General features: G+C 42.1%; 1 protein-coding gene across 2 annotated transcripts in view; it reads left to right on the forward strand.

Annotated features, from left to right (window-relative positions):
• Positions 1-13845, forward strand: part of LOC124606649 (ATP-dependent RNA helicase SUV3 homolog, mitochondrial) — a 78930-nt gene that overhangs the window by 29537 nt on the left and 35548 nt on the right. For both annotated transcript variants that reach the window (XM_047138651.1, XM_047138650.1), the window contains exon 8: positions 8998-9156. In XM_047138651.1, coding sequence (XP_046994607.1) covers positions 8998-9156 — 159 coding nt within the window. The remainder of the gene's footprint in view (positions 1-8997; positions 9157-13845) is intronic.

Consider the following 13845-nt stretch of genomic DNA (forward strand, 5'->3'; position numbering starts at 1 on the left):
GTCTCGTGCAATTTGAACAGACACTGGTACAGAATCACTTGCTAATTGACGTGATTTCCGGCGACATCGACGCACACTTTTTGTGGGACGCACACAGTCACTTTTAGAGGGAGTGGCACTGGGCGGAGTGGAATTAACTACATGAATGTCCATGGGCGAAGGTTCACGAGCCTGAGTATTCTTGGTTCGATCCCAGCGTGAAGCAAAGGGCCTGGAATCATTGTGAATGTCCGATCTGAGCTTTTTCTGGCAAACACTCTGAACATGTCCTTTTCTATTACAGAAAAAGCAAATATCTTGGCGTGACGGGCAATTCTCACGCGAATGTCTGGTTGCACACCGCGGGCATGATTTTAGCACTGCATTTGCTTGCTGCCGCGGGACACGTGGTGGAGAGCTTGGCGGCAGCTGCGCGGACGAGTGCGATGGCTGTTTACTGTTCCGTGCAGCTCGCCCGGCGGGCCGGTTAATGTGACACACGGCTGGCGAAGTTTCAAATGATTCCTGAGCAAAGTCAAGTGTGTCTTGCCTATCCAATATGTCTATCACTTGTTGAAGGGAGGGATTGACTAGTTTCAAAATCTGTTCCCTTATACGAACGTCAGAAACGTTCTGTGCAATTGCATCACGCACCATAGTATCTGAATAAGGGAGTCCACATTCACACTCAAAAGCACAATCCCTAGTAAGGCCTTGAAAGGTTGCAACCCACTCCTGATTAGTTTGACCGGCTGCCGTTTTGTACGAAAGAAAGTATACCGTTTTGCAACTACATTGACTGATTCCTTGAAATATGCATCTAATGCTGACAAAATTTCTTCGTAGGACAGAGTTGCTACATCGCGTCGGGGAAACAATTTCACTATCACTCGGTACGTGTGGATGCCGACACACGACAATAAGTGAGGCTGCCGCTAATGAGTGGCGAGATGGAATCCAAATTGGCGTGACCACTCCGTCCAGCTTTCCAGTGCCGCATCGAAATGACAAAAAGGTGGTGCAACTGCGTGTTGTGGCTGCAGTAGCGGTGGAGCGGCGGCTGCCGCATCGTTCTGCATTGCACGTTGACCCTGGACGAGCTGTCCAAGGGCATCCAATAACGCCTGCGTCTGCTGATTCTGCAAGCGAAAAAATTCGGACAGTACATCTGGAGATTGTGGCGAAGCCATGACACAAGTAAATTAAGCAAGTAGAAAAAAGAAGACCCTTTTGAGACTCGTCACCAATTTGTAGTGTTGGCAGAAGAGCCCACACTGTTTTTCTAGAGGAGGCCGAAATGCACGCGTTTAATTACACGCTGACTGGCGTGAGGTCTGGAACAGGATAATATCTTGAGAATTGCAAATAAAGTACATAGTTGATATAATACTTAACTTTAATCCACAATTGTAGAACATCGCTCTTGATGATACATGCTTCACATAATAAATATCAATTGAATACGGCGCCTTGCTAGGTCGTAGCAAATGTAGCTGAAGGCTATGCTAACTATCGTCTCGGCAAATGAGAGCGTATTTGTCAGTGAACCATTGCTATGAACGTCGGCTGTACAACTGGGGCGAGAGCCAGTACGTCTCTCTAGACCTGCCGTGTGGTGGCGCTCGGTCTGCTATCACTGACAGTGGCGACACGCGGGTCCGCCGTATACTAACGGACCGCGGCAGATTTAAAGGCTACCACCTAGCAAGTGTGGTGTCTGGCAGTGACACCACACATTCAGTCTGCGTACATCAACTATTTGCACTATTGTCTCGAACAGGACCAAGATTGAGGTGACAGATGCCTTGAAGGGAGTGAGAAGAGAATCTAAACAATGGTTTCGTATTCTGGATTATGTCGAAAGGTTACTCCTTGAAAAGCAATTGCCAGGTGAACTGTTGATGAGAACATCATTTGTGAGAAGGCGACAATGATTTTTACCAACCACCAAGATAATCAGGGGCTGAAGAAGTGTTTAAGGGAAAGTGTTGGTGGTTTGAAAGTTTAAGAGAAGAACCGACATCCGATGCGTTGTGAGGCACAGCAAAGCTGCTAGCTCTGACACAAAGGCAGCAGATAACTTCATTGGCAACTTCAAGATGCTCGTAGATTCTGAGGGTTATCTGCTGCAACAGGTTTTTAATTGTGACGAAACGGGTCTATTCTGGAAAAAGATGCTGAAGTGTACCTTTATAGCAGCAGAGGAGAATGCATTTCCTGGTCACAAGCCAATGAAAGACCAACTCATACTGCTATTCTGTGCCAATGCAAGTGACAGTTTGAAGATTAGACCAATGCTTATATACCGTTCAGAAACTGCATGGGCTTTCAAGAAGTCTAAATTCCACAAGAGCAGCTTAAATATGATGTGGAGGTCCAGCAACAAGGCTTGGGTGATGTGATCTTTTTTGTGATTGGATCAATGAAATTTTTGGTCCTTTGGTGAAAAAATATTTGCTTGAGATGAATCTGGCATTCCATGTCTTGCATGTTATGGACAATGCTCCTGCCCATTCTCCAGGCCTGCAAGATCACCTCCTTGAAAAATTTCAATTAATCAAGATCCAATATCTGCCTCCCAATGCCACTCTGTTACTCCAGCCTGTGACCCAGCAGATCATTTCTAACTAAAGCAACCCTCAAGCATTGCTTTGAGTTGATCGAAGCTACCAATTTCACTCTTAGAGAGTTTTGTAAATATCACTTTAACATTGTTGCCTGCGTCAGTATGACTGAAAAGGCATGAGTAGGAGTTACTGAGAGAACTGCCATTTCTGCTTGGAAGAAGCTTTGGCTGGAGTGTGTTGTTGAAAGTGACACTGAAGCATTTGACTCATTACCTGTGGAATCTGTAGCCAATGAGATTGTGTCTTTGGTCAAGAGTGTGGGACTATAAATGAATAACAGTGATACTAATGAGCATGTGGAAGATCTCAGCGAAGAAATGACCACTGAAAAGCTTATGGAGTTGCAGTGCATTTCACAGCAGCAAGTTGTGGAGAGGAGTTTTTCAGAGGAGGAGGAGGAGGATGAGGTGGTGGTGGTGGTAACAGCAAAACAGCAATCTTCTGGCACAATAAGAGAAATGCTGAAAATATGGGAATCATTTGCATTGTACATTGAAAATCATCACCTCAATAAAGCAGTGACTATGCGCGTTACAAATTTATTCGACGATAATGCTGTCTCACATTTTTGCCAAGTGTTGAAGCCTCAGCAGAAACAAATGACTATTGATAGCCTCCTAGTGAAGAAGGATTAGTTATTTATTGTGAATTATAAAGTAAATAATAATTTTCTTTGAACAAATGGCATGAATAAGAAAAAAACTTTTAGTACTTTCTCTGCATTGAACGCAGTATCGTATTTTACATTAATTTATATGGGATAAATTGTTTTGCTTAATGAGTTTTTCACACTAGTAGTAAGATTCTGGAACAAATTATGCTCACTATGTGATATTCACCTGTATTATCACATTTCAAAATGTACGTGGTTGCTTCACCTTAGGAATCTGAAAAGACGGTTCCTGCAAGTGCTAAGCATTTTAAAATGTTTTATCCACAATCCATTTGGAGTAGATCAGACTTATCTGCTCTAGGTTTACAGGGCCGTTATGTGGTCTCAGCTTGATTATGGGTGCACAGTGTATGGGTCTGCATGAACGTCATATATAAAGATGTTGGACGCATTACGTGGCTGCTGGGGCCTTTCGAGCCAGCCCTGTGCCGATCTTCGGGGTTGAGGCCGGTGAGCCACAGCTTCACATCAGGCAACAATTCCTCATGGTACTACTGGCCTTCAAAAACTCTCTATGTCAAGCCCATCTGCATACCATACTGTTGCTCACCAAACAACTAGACCTTATGGGATTGCGTTAAGGATTGCCTTTACGAGATGGGTTTGGCTGGTTTTAATATTTTACACCAAGATTGGATCAGATAGGCACCTTGTCTCCTACAGAGGCCCAAAATTATTTTAGACTTGATGAATTTTAGGACAGATTGCGCTCCCAATTGTACGTTTCAGTCTTTGTTTTTTAACATTTTAGATAGGTGTCATGATTCTACGGTTGTGTACACAGATGGCTCACAACAAAGGGGCTCCCTTGGCTATTCAGTTGTATTCCCTAGACGTGTCTTCAGGATTTGCCTTCCTCATACCTATACTGTTTATTTGTGCAGAGCTCCATGTGATCCTGAAGGCATTGGAGCAGGTGAGGCATCTTCAGTACAAACAGTTTCTCATCTGCTCCAATTCTATTAATGCCACACAATCATTGTAGCACATTTACTCAGCTGAAAAATTCTTCTAGCTCATACATGACCAACTGTACTTCCTACAGCAGCGGTGGAAGGAGGTGACATTTTGCTGTGTATCAGGTCACAAGCCGACGAAGCTGCCAAGGAGGCCTGCAGGGAACATAACGTTACAGAAAATGCCATTCCCTGCAGGCTGTCATTTTGCTGGTTGATCACAGATCCATACCCATACAGTGGCTGGTTGCGACAGACAGTAAACTGTGGTTGGTGAAGACAACTATCCATCTGTGGCAGTCCTTGTGACTGTTGCTCTGTCGAGGTGAGGTGGCTCTGACCCACCTCCGTATTGGGCACTGTCCCATAACATATGGCTTATGGCTTTTTACTCCAGTGAGAAGACTCCCACCCTCCACCCACCCTCCCCCGTGTGTGGTGCTTGTGTCATGTAAGTCACAGTATGCCACATTTTAAATGAGTACATTTTATTTTTTTACAGATGGGCAAAAAAAAAAAAAAAAAAAAAAAAAAAGAATTAGATCGGTATCTGCCCTCTATTTTATCTGATGACGAGATGAGTGTGGTCAAGCTCGTAAGATTTTGTGATGTATCTGGACACTGGTCAGGTTTTAGTGTGTTGAAGAGTGGCTGGATCATCCCCTTTCATTCCTGGTGATAAGCCAGACACAGCTGTCTGCTGTCTTCCTTTAATTCTTTCCACTGCTTTTTCTCTTTCTAATCTTCTTAATTTATATAATTTTGATTGTATCAGTATTACTACTTGTGCAGTTTATAAGTGAAGTTAAGTGTACTTTCTTTTGAAGGTACCAGAATAACTCCTTTTTTCTTGAAAGTTTTGTAAGCCATTCATCAAAATATGTGTTCCATCATACTAAAAATCTTGATTATTATTATTGTAACCCATTTAGAAAAACATCATTGCAATTAAGTCAAAATGAAGCCTGAAAAATGTTGAAGTAGAATTTGGAAAAACTTTATTTTTAAAATTGTTCATAGTTTGTGTGTTGCAATTTTTATAAAGATGAAAGGGAAAGTAGAATGAGAGGTTTATGTTAACTGAAGTATGGTGGACAAATTAACACCACCAGTTTGCAATGTTTCAAACTCATTTAAAAACAGTCTGTTTTTCTCAAGTTCATGTGGCAGACTACTGTCTTCCAGGCATTCAGACTGACTTGTCCTCTATTTTGTAACCCTCTCATTCCATTTTTTGTTGTTGTTTTTCTCTCTCCATAGCTCCAAACTGGAAACCTGTACATTAGTATACAGGGTGTCTCAAAAAGAATGACCCAATTTTAACTTGTAATAATATTGAGACAAATATCACTAGGTAACTGAAACAGCACTAGATGTAATTGGTATGGTCTAGAGTTTCAGAAAAAATCCACTAGATGTCACTACGAGTGCTGACCTGGAGCGTGCAGCCAGTCTCACGCAATATGGCATCCACGCAACAGAAGGCCTATTGTGTTATTGAATTTAGTCATAATCGGTGGTCGCAGTTCAACGGGTGTTTCATATTTGATTTCGTGCTAAACCACCATCACCATCACCAAAGAACATTCAACGCTGGTATAAACAGTTTGAAGAAACAGGGTGCCTCTGTAAAGGCAAAAGTCTTGGCCGGCCACGCGTTCCTGAACAAACAGTGGAACAAATACGACGAGCATTTGAGCGGAGCCCCTGCAAGTCTACGCGTTGTGCTAGCCGAGAACTTTCGTTACCGCCCATAACAGTGTGGCCTGTGTTACAGCATCATTTAGCCCTCAAACCATACCAATTACAACTGCTACAAGCTCTTTGAGATACTGAAAAAGTGAAGCGAGTGGACTTTAGCAATGCTATTCTAGAGGACAAGGAAGATGACACTTTTATGTCACGGTTGACATTCAGCGATGAGGCAACTTTCCATATTAGCGGTAAGGTTCACTGTCATAATACGCATATATGGGGGGCTTGAAAATCCTCATGAAACAATTAAACACAAACGTGATTCACTAAAAGTGAATGTTTTTTGTGCTGTTTCGCAAAGCAAGATTTATGGACCCTACTTTTTTTTAGAAAGAAACCGTAACAGGACAATCATATCTTGCAATGCTACATAACTGGTTATTCTCACAACTTGACTCTGACAATTTCATCTATCAGCAAGATGGAGCACCACCGCACTGGCACAACAATGTGCACAGTTTCCTCAAAGCCAATGTGCCTCAACATTGGATAGGGCGTACAGGACCGCAAGACCAGGCTTTCCACTCTTAGTCTCCTAGGTCCCCTGACTTAACACCATGTGGGAATATGTTAAACAATGTGTTTATGTTCCTCCCTTACCTTGTGACATTGATGAACTAAAAACCAGAATATCAGCTGCTGTAGCTTCAGTGACAGAAGGCACCCTACGCTCAGTTTGGGATGAATTCGGCTATCGGCTAGATGTCGTCCGTGTAGCCAATGGAGGACATATTGAAAATTTATGATGGATTTTTATAAACTTCTGTCTTTTCTGAGTAATTTAGTATGCAATTTGTTGGTGTTAAGCCCTTCTTCCTAATAAATAATTTTATTTAAAATCGGCTCAATCTTTTTGGGACACCCTGTATTATGTGTAATTTTCATCTGCTTGGAGTGAAATATTGTACTTTACAGGTCAGTTGTGCATGTCTTGATGGTTCAGTGTGTAAAGGGCAGCAAGTACTTGTAGTTCTTCAGTTTCTTTATAGTACTTAACAGGTGGTAACAGGATTTCCAATTTGTGGCAGTGATGTATGTGGACAATGCCAAATTGTATAATGATTATGATTTTACATCAAACATCAAGTTACTCCGATAATTGGTTGGTTGAGTTCATTTATTCATCCCTAGCAAAATCATCTGGTTTTCAAAGCATCCTATGATTTAGGGACTACCATTCTATTTTACTGCAGCACTGTCTTTGGATCACAGTATTTTGTTCTCTGCAGTGCTTTGTAAAGTTATTGTACTTACCACTTCATTAATCTTACTTATGTGTGAAATGAACAATTCTGTTCTTGTATACATAGTTTGTTAAGAGGGCAAGAGACTGCTGATACAGACTGGATAAATTTATTTATATTTTCATACTTTCTCCTCATTTTAAAGATGATGATAGAAACATGCACTTTTTCTGTCATGTAGAACCAAATAAATAAATAAATAAAATAAACAAGAAAAAAAGGAAAGACATGATGTATATACCTGCTGTGTCAGTCTTTCAGAATTGAAATAGAACAAATAAATTTGAATAAGTAGCACTTGACCTTGTAATCTAACCTTCCCACACATCACTATTAAATGTTTCTTAGTGTCTTCATTAGTTTCAAAAGCTTTGAGAGGTGTAAGATATACAAAAGAAAAAACTTTTTACTTATCTTCATTTTCTCTTGTTGGCTCCAGTTTTTGCGTCTAGGGGTACATTCTTGTGGTTAAAATTTTGGTTTATAACGTTGTGGATTCCTGATGACTAAATAATTGATGAAGATTTGCCTGTATTATTCTTGAATTTTATTCTTTGTCACATTTATCAGTATCACACCGTCTTTACAATTTTCACTTCTACCCACCACAAATTACATTATTAGTGCCACAATCAAAAACATGTCTGATTCCATCAGAGGCGTGCCCACTACTACCACATTCTGTGGGAGTGAGATTGTAACTACTACTATTTGATTTTCTTCTGAATGAAGTTTAAGATTTTAATATAATTATGCTGATTGTTGGCATTTGAAATAACTGATTTTGTTACTGAATTGTGATAAACCAGTCCATAAATACTGCCTTAAATGATATTTAATTATTGATTTTTAGTTGTTTGTATGGGGGAGATGGTGACTGGTGATTTTAATCACCAGATTGCTGTTAAGTGCATCATGTCCCACAGACTTTGCGGCAAATGTGAACTGATTTCCACTACAGTACCTTTGCTACCTTTTCTCCATCCCACCACTAAAACTTAATAACTAATATAGGTGATACACATTCATTGTACTGAACACTACTACACAAAAGTCAGACAAAAGCAAGAGCTGTCATTTGTCGTAAAGGCTTCACAATCTTACTTGTACTCATGAAAAACTGTAATGTTGGAAACTAACATGAGAGAGAATGTGTGAAAGAGAGAGAGAACGAACGAACGAACGAACATTGCCTGTTTGCTGCCTGTTCTCGCACTACAGACCTTCGAGTTGTTCTCTATTCCAGCAACTGGCAAAGGTGTGGTATGCTCCATATTATGATTTGAGTTTCTGCTTCTCACTGCTTTTTACAATATTGATTTACAGAGAACACTATCATACTTGCTTATTTCTATAATAAAGACTTCTTTTATGCTACTCATTATGACCACTGCACTAGCTGTCATAGTATAAGCACTACCACATAAATCAATGCTAAATGTTCACCAGGGACCCTGAGGTCTACACAGAATCAGCCGAATGTCAGTCATGGCTATGGTATTTTCCCTCTTTCTACTGCACAAGTCTCAGCCATACTCGTCTTTATATACACACAATTCAGCTGTGGCAAATTTCTGTTTCTTTGAAAAATGTTAATCATTTTAATTTAGTTATTTACTGTGTGTCAAATAATTGTTATCTGAATGTCTAAGTGAAGGTACTAAAAAAAAGAGCAAGTAAATTCTACTATTTCTGTGTGCAAATATTTTTCTTTATATTCCGTGCTGTGGCTGTAATTCAGTATTTATTTAAATTTTTCTCAGGGATATGTTACAACATTCAAACCTGAAGATTTGATCACACTGAAATCCCTCTTAGCTCAGAAGCCAGAAACAATAACACAAGCTGGTTTACACCCCACAGCTGAGCAGATAGAGCTGTATGCTTATCATCTACCAAATTCTACATTATCTAATCTAATGGTGAGTAGCTTTCTTTGCATAAAATTTTGTATTCCTATTGTTGCATGATGTTGTAATAATCTAATGTATTGGCCCAAATATAAGCTGCACTTTTTCCCTAAAGTTCAACGATGGGCAATCTGAGTTTGACTTATCTGCACAACCCTACAAATACTTGTATTTTTTTGCATCAAGAAAACTTCAAGTATAGTGCTCATTACTTAGTTTGAAATGGAGCAGCAATATTGCTATTGTGTGGAAATTTATTGCTGTATGTGAGGGAACAGTGTAACTTGCCATTGGTAGCTGATATTTTATTTAGGTAGTGACTTATTATCAAGTTCATAGTTCTGTGGTTTTCTTTCTTTTTACAGAACAGGGCAGGCTAAAGAGAAAAATGTAGTCTTCACATGTTAACATCAAAAGAAAATCATCAGCAAACTTAAGAATTCGGTGAAGTTTTTTGGCACCAATTTCGATTATGCAACACGTACTTCTAATAAAGAAGCTGATGAATGTATGGTTTGGATGAATCTAATGTGTGGCGTTGGAGAATATGCAGCAAGCTACCATTTCAATAAGGAGATTGTTCAGATGGCGAAAAGCCAGGAAACATCCTGAAGTTGAAGCTGGGGTTCTTTCCTTTGTGCAAGATAAAAGGAAAGCTCTCTTGACAAGTAATCCAGTTAAAGGCCTTGGAAAGTATGAAAACAGAATTATGTAGGAATATCTGTCAGTGCCACAGGTTTATACGTAGAAGTGGTTTCTCTATCTGATGTAGTACTTCAGTAGCACAGAGACAGTTTTACTGATATACTTGTCATCTTGCAGAGATATATAATCCAAAAGCAACAGTGGCACTTCTATTCTCTTCAGTAGCAATGGTGGCGAGATGCCCATCTGTAGGGACGTGTTAATTAATGTAACAGTGAAACTTCCTGACAGATTAAAACTGACTGCTGGACCGGGACTCAAACTCACAAACAAGTGCTCTACCGACTGAACTACCCAACCCAGGGCTGCCCAAAGTTCAAGTTCTTGAAATCAGGGAATATCAGAGAATTTCAAACATGTCAGGGAAATCAGGGAAACATCAGGGAAATTTGAAAAAAAAAAAACACTGGAAAAATATTGTTTTTTGTCTCAGTAGATGAAATGGTTTGTTTACTAGGATGTCACGCGTCATCACTGGCTGGGCACAGCTGAGTATGTGTGCCACTTCCCTAATCCCTCATTCTTACTGCTTCTCCCCTTCCTACCACTCTCTTCAGCTTGAAGTCAGTGCTGCCACCACTTCTTGCACTAGCCTAGCAACTGCTGATGAGAGGCAAGAGGTGGAAAGAGTGGTTGAATGTGCTTCTGAAGGCCGGGCCACGCGTCTGATGCGTAACAGGTGACTGGATAATGCATGATTCCCAGCCCCGGGTCTGTATGTGGGGTTCACACATCCCCCTGGCACAGTCCAGGCCCAGGAAGGGGCGATTCCCTGAGCTGGTACCTCCCCAAATTGCCAATTGGTTCCTCGGTCAGGTGTTTGGGAGGTGTGACCTGAGGTGTGAACAATCATCTAAGGTAGGTGTGCCCTCTTGTGAATGGGGTCCCCAGTTGGAAGGAGCATGCTGTCAGAGATGCTGACAATTGTGGGGGGGGGGATTTTCTCACAATGAGCATATCATCTTCACAACCAACGTCTGCACCATGGTTCGTCATGGGGTTTCACGTACTGAAGATGGTCAGTTCTTTGCAAAGGTAAATCAGTTTATTATTCAGAATGGTATTGATGCAATTGCAAGCCCTGTGAAATCCTGCTCTCATTTACAGAATAGCACTTTGCTTTTGGAGACTACTTCTGATTCTCAGGCACAACAACTGCCTGCCACTGCACTTCCCTACAGCTATCCTGTTCATGTCGAGGCCCATAGAATGCTGAATTCTTCCCATGGTATTATTTACACAAGGCTGCCCTATAGTCTGACTGAGGCCAAAATCCAGTCTGACTGAGGCCTGACCTCTCTGATCAGGGTGTCTTTGCTATCCATTGGGTGACGAAAAAATTAGATGGCTCCTTATTGCCCACATGCACTCTTTTTCTCACCTTTGATGGAGTGGTGCTTTTGTCCAAAATCGAAGCAGGCTATGAGGTTCTTACAGTCTGACTGTACATTCCAAACACAATTCGCTGTTACCAGTGTCATTGTTTCAACCACACTCGAATGTCTTGCTGACACCCAGCCACATGTGTAACCTGTGGTAGGGATGTGCACGAGGACAATTGTCCACTTCCGTTTCTGTGCTGTATCAACTCCAATGGTGACCATGCCGCCTCGTCTCAAGATTGTCTTGTGTATCTCGATGAGCGGGCTGTCCAGTAGATCTGGGTAAAGGAAAACGTTCCTTACCTGGTCACTTGCAAGTTATTGGCTAGTCGCAAATCCTGTGTTCTTCCATCTGGCACTTACAGGACTGTTCTTTCTACATCTTGCTCCATGAAGGGCATGGCAATGCAGACATGCAACCCCAAATTCAGCTCTGGGATTGTGAAATAGCCCAGTGTCATGGTAGCATTACAGTCCTCTTATCCAGCTGTGCAGCAAGCCATCAAACTCTCGCCTCAAGGAGCGAAGTCACCAGCTAAACAACCAGCAGGCCGGAAAGGACAGAAGGAATACTCCCTTGAAGACTTCCTATATCCCTCCAGTCAACGAACACTTGAATCTTCCTCTGATAACCGGAAAAGCTCAAAGAAATCCAACATAGGGAAAAGAAAATGGTCTTCTCCTTCGCCGTCTCGAAGTTGCTTTGTGATACCTTCATTCGGGTGGCCTTCTTGTTTCCAGTGTGCACCACCAACCATTTTTCTGCATTGGATCCACACTCCGACAACAGAAGAAAGCCGACACTTCTGTGGACCTCGTGAAGCGGGATCCTCCTGCCTCTGTGTTCTGTAGCAGCGAGTCTTCGGAGGCTGGCACTCGGCAGCTGCAGACGTGACACCCCTTAATTTTTTTTTCTCATAATGACTCTCCTCCAATAGAATGTTCGCAGCAAAGAGGATTTATGGTTTGTTTTAGAATCACAGTGTCCACTTGTACTCTGGCTTCAGGAAACAAAACTATGTTCTCACAACTGCTTTGAGCTTTTGCATTTCTTCCTGGTCTGTTTTGACCTTCCGCCCGAGGTTGGCATTCCATCTCATTGGGGTGTCATGCTGCTCATATGGGATGATGTTCATAGTCAACCCATCTCTCTGATTACCCGTTTTCAAGCTTTGCAGTTCGCCTTTTCCTTCCTCACTTAATATTTTATCTGTGTACCATTTACTTCCCTCCATCATTCGTTGTCACCAGGGCTGACTTCCTCCAGCTTATTGGGCAGCTGCCTCACCTATTTATGCTGCTTGGTGGCTTTAATGCGCGCCATCCCATTTGGTGTTCTCCCAGAACCTGTTCAAGAGGTGCCGTCTTGGCTGACCTTAATCAGATTAACCTTTTCTGCCTTAATACAGGAGCACCCATGTTCCTTTAAGACCCCTCACATACCTATTCCCATTTGGACCCATCCTTCTACACTGCCCATCTTGCCCATTGTCTTGAGTGATCTGTTCTTTCTAACACCTGCCTGAGCGACCATTTCCCGTGTGCTATCCGTTTGCTGACTCCTACCCCATCTCCTTGCACACCCAAATGGCAGCTTACTAGTGCCAACTGGAGGCTTTACTCCTCCCTGATGACCTTCGCCAAACATGATTTCCCCAGTTATGATGACAAGGTGGAATCTCTTACAAACGTTATCCTTACCACTGCAGAACGTTCCATTCCTCACACTTCCTCTTTACCATGCCGTGACTCGGTCCCTTGGTGGACTCAGGTGTGCTGTGACGCATGTGTGTGGAGACGTGTTCTCTGCAGTTTTTAACCATCATCCTATGTTGGCATTCATTATAAACAGATGTGTGCACAGTGTCGTTGCAGTCTTCGGGATAACAAGAAAGCTAGCTGGATTTCATCCACTAATTCTTTTCACAGTTCCACCCCTTCTTCCGTCATGTGGGCCAACCCCTGACGGTTCTCTGGAACCAATATCCATTCCCCACTTTCAGACCTGACCATAGCAGACAATTTTATCATGGACCCTATTGCTATCTCCAACACCCTAGGCCACCATTCTGTGGAAATTTTGAGCTCCTCCCAATATCTCCCTGCCTTTCTCCAAACATTCAGATGTTGCAGTACCTTTCTCTTGTGGGCAAGCACTTTCTTCTTCGTACGTTCAACCACATCTGAATAGAGGGCACGTTTCCCAGATGCTGGCGTGAAGCCACTGTCGTACCCATACCTAAGCTCGGTAAGGACAAACATCTTCCTTCTAGCTACCACACCATCTCTCTCACAAGCTATGTTTGCTAGGTGATGGAACATATGATTCATGCTCAGCTGGTATGGTGGCTCAAGTCTCGCAGTTTGCTAACCACTACACTGTGTGGATTTCAAGTACGCCGTTCTGCAGTTGACCATCTCTTTACTTTGTTGACCCATATCATGAATGGTTTCCTGTGGAAATCCCAGACCATATCCTTGTTTTCCAATTTGGAGAAAGCCTACGACACCTGGTGCCCCATTTCCTTGAGGAATGCTTAAGAGACTGAGCTTTCAAGGTAAGTGTGGGTTCTGCCTTGTCGGACACCTTTACCCAGGAAAACAGTGTGCCTCA

The sequence above is a fragment of the Schistocerca americana genome, chromosome 3 (genome assembly GCF_021461395.2).
Source record: "Schistocerca americana isolate TAMUIC-IGC-003095 chromosome 3, iqSchAmer2.1, whole genome shotgun sequence".
Classification (NCBI taxonomy): domain Eukaryota; kingdom Metazoa; phylum Arthropoda; class Insecta; order Orthoptera; family Acrididae; genus Schistocerca; species Schistocerca americana.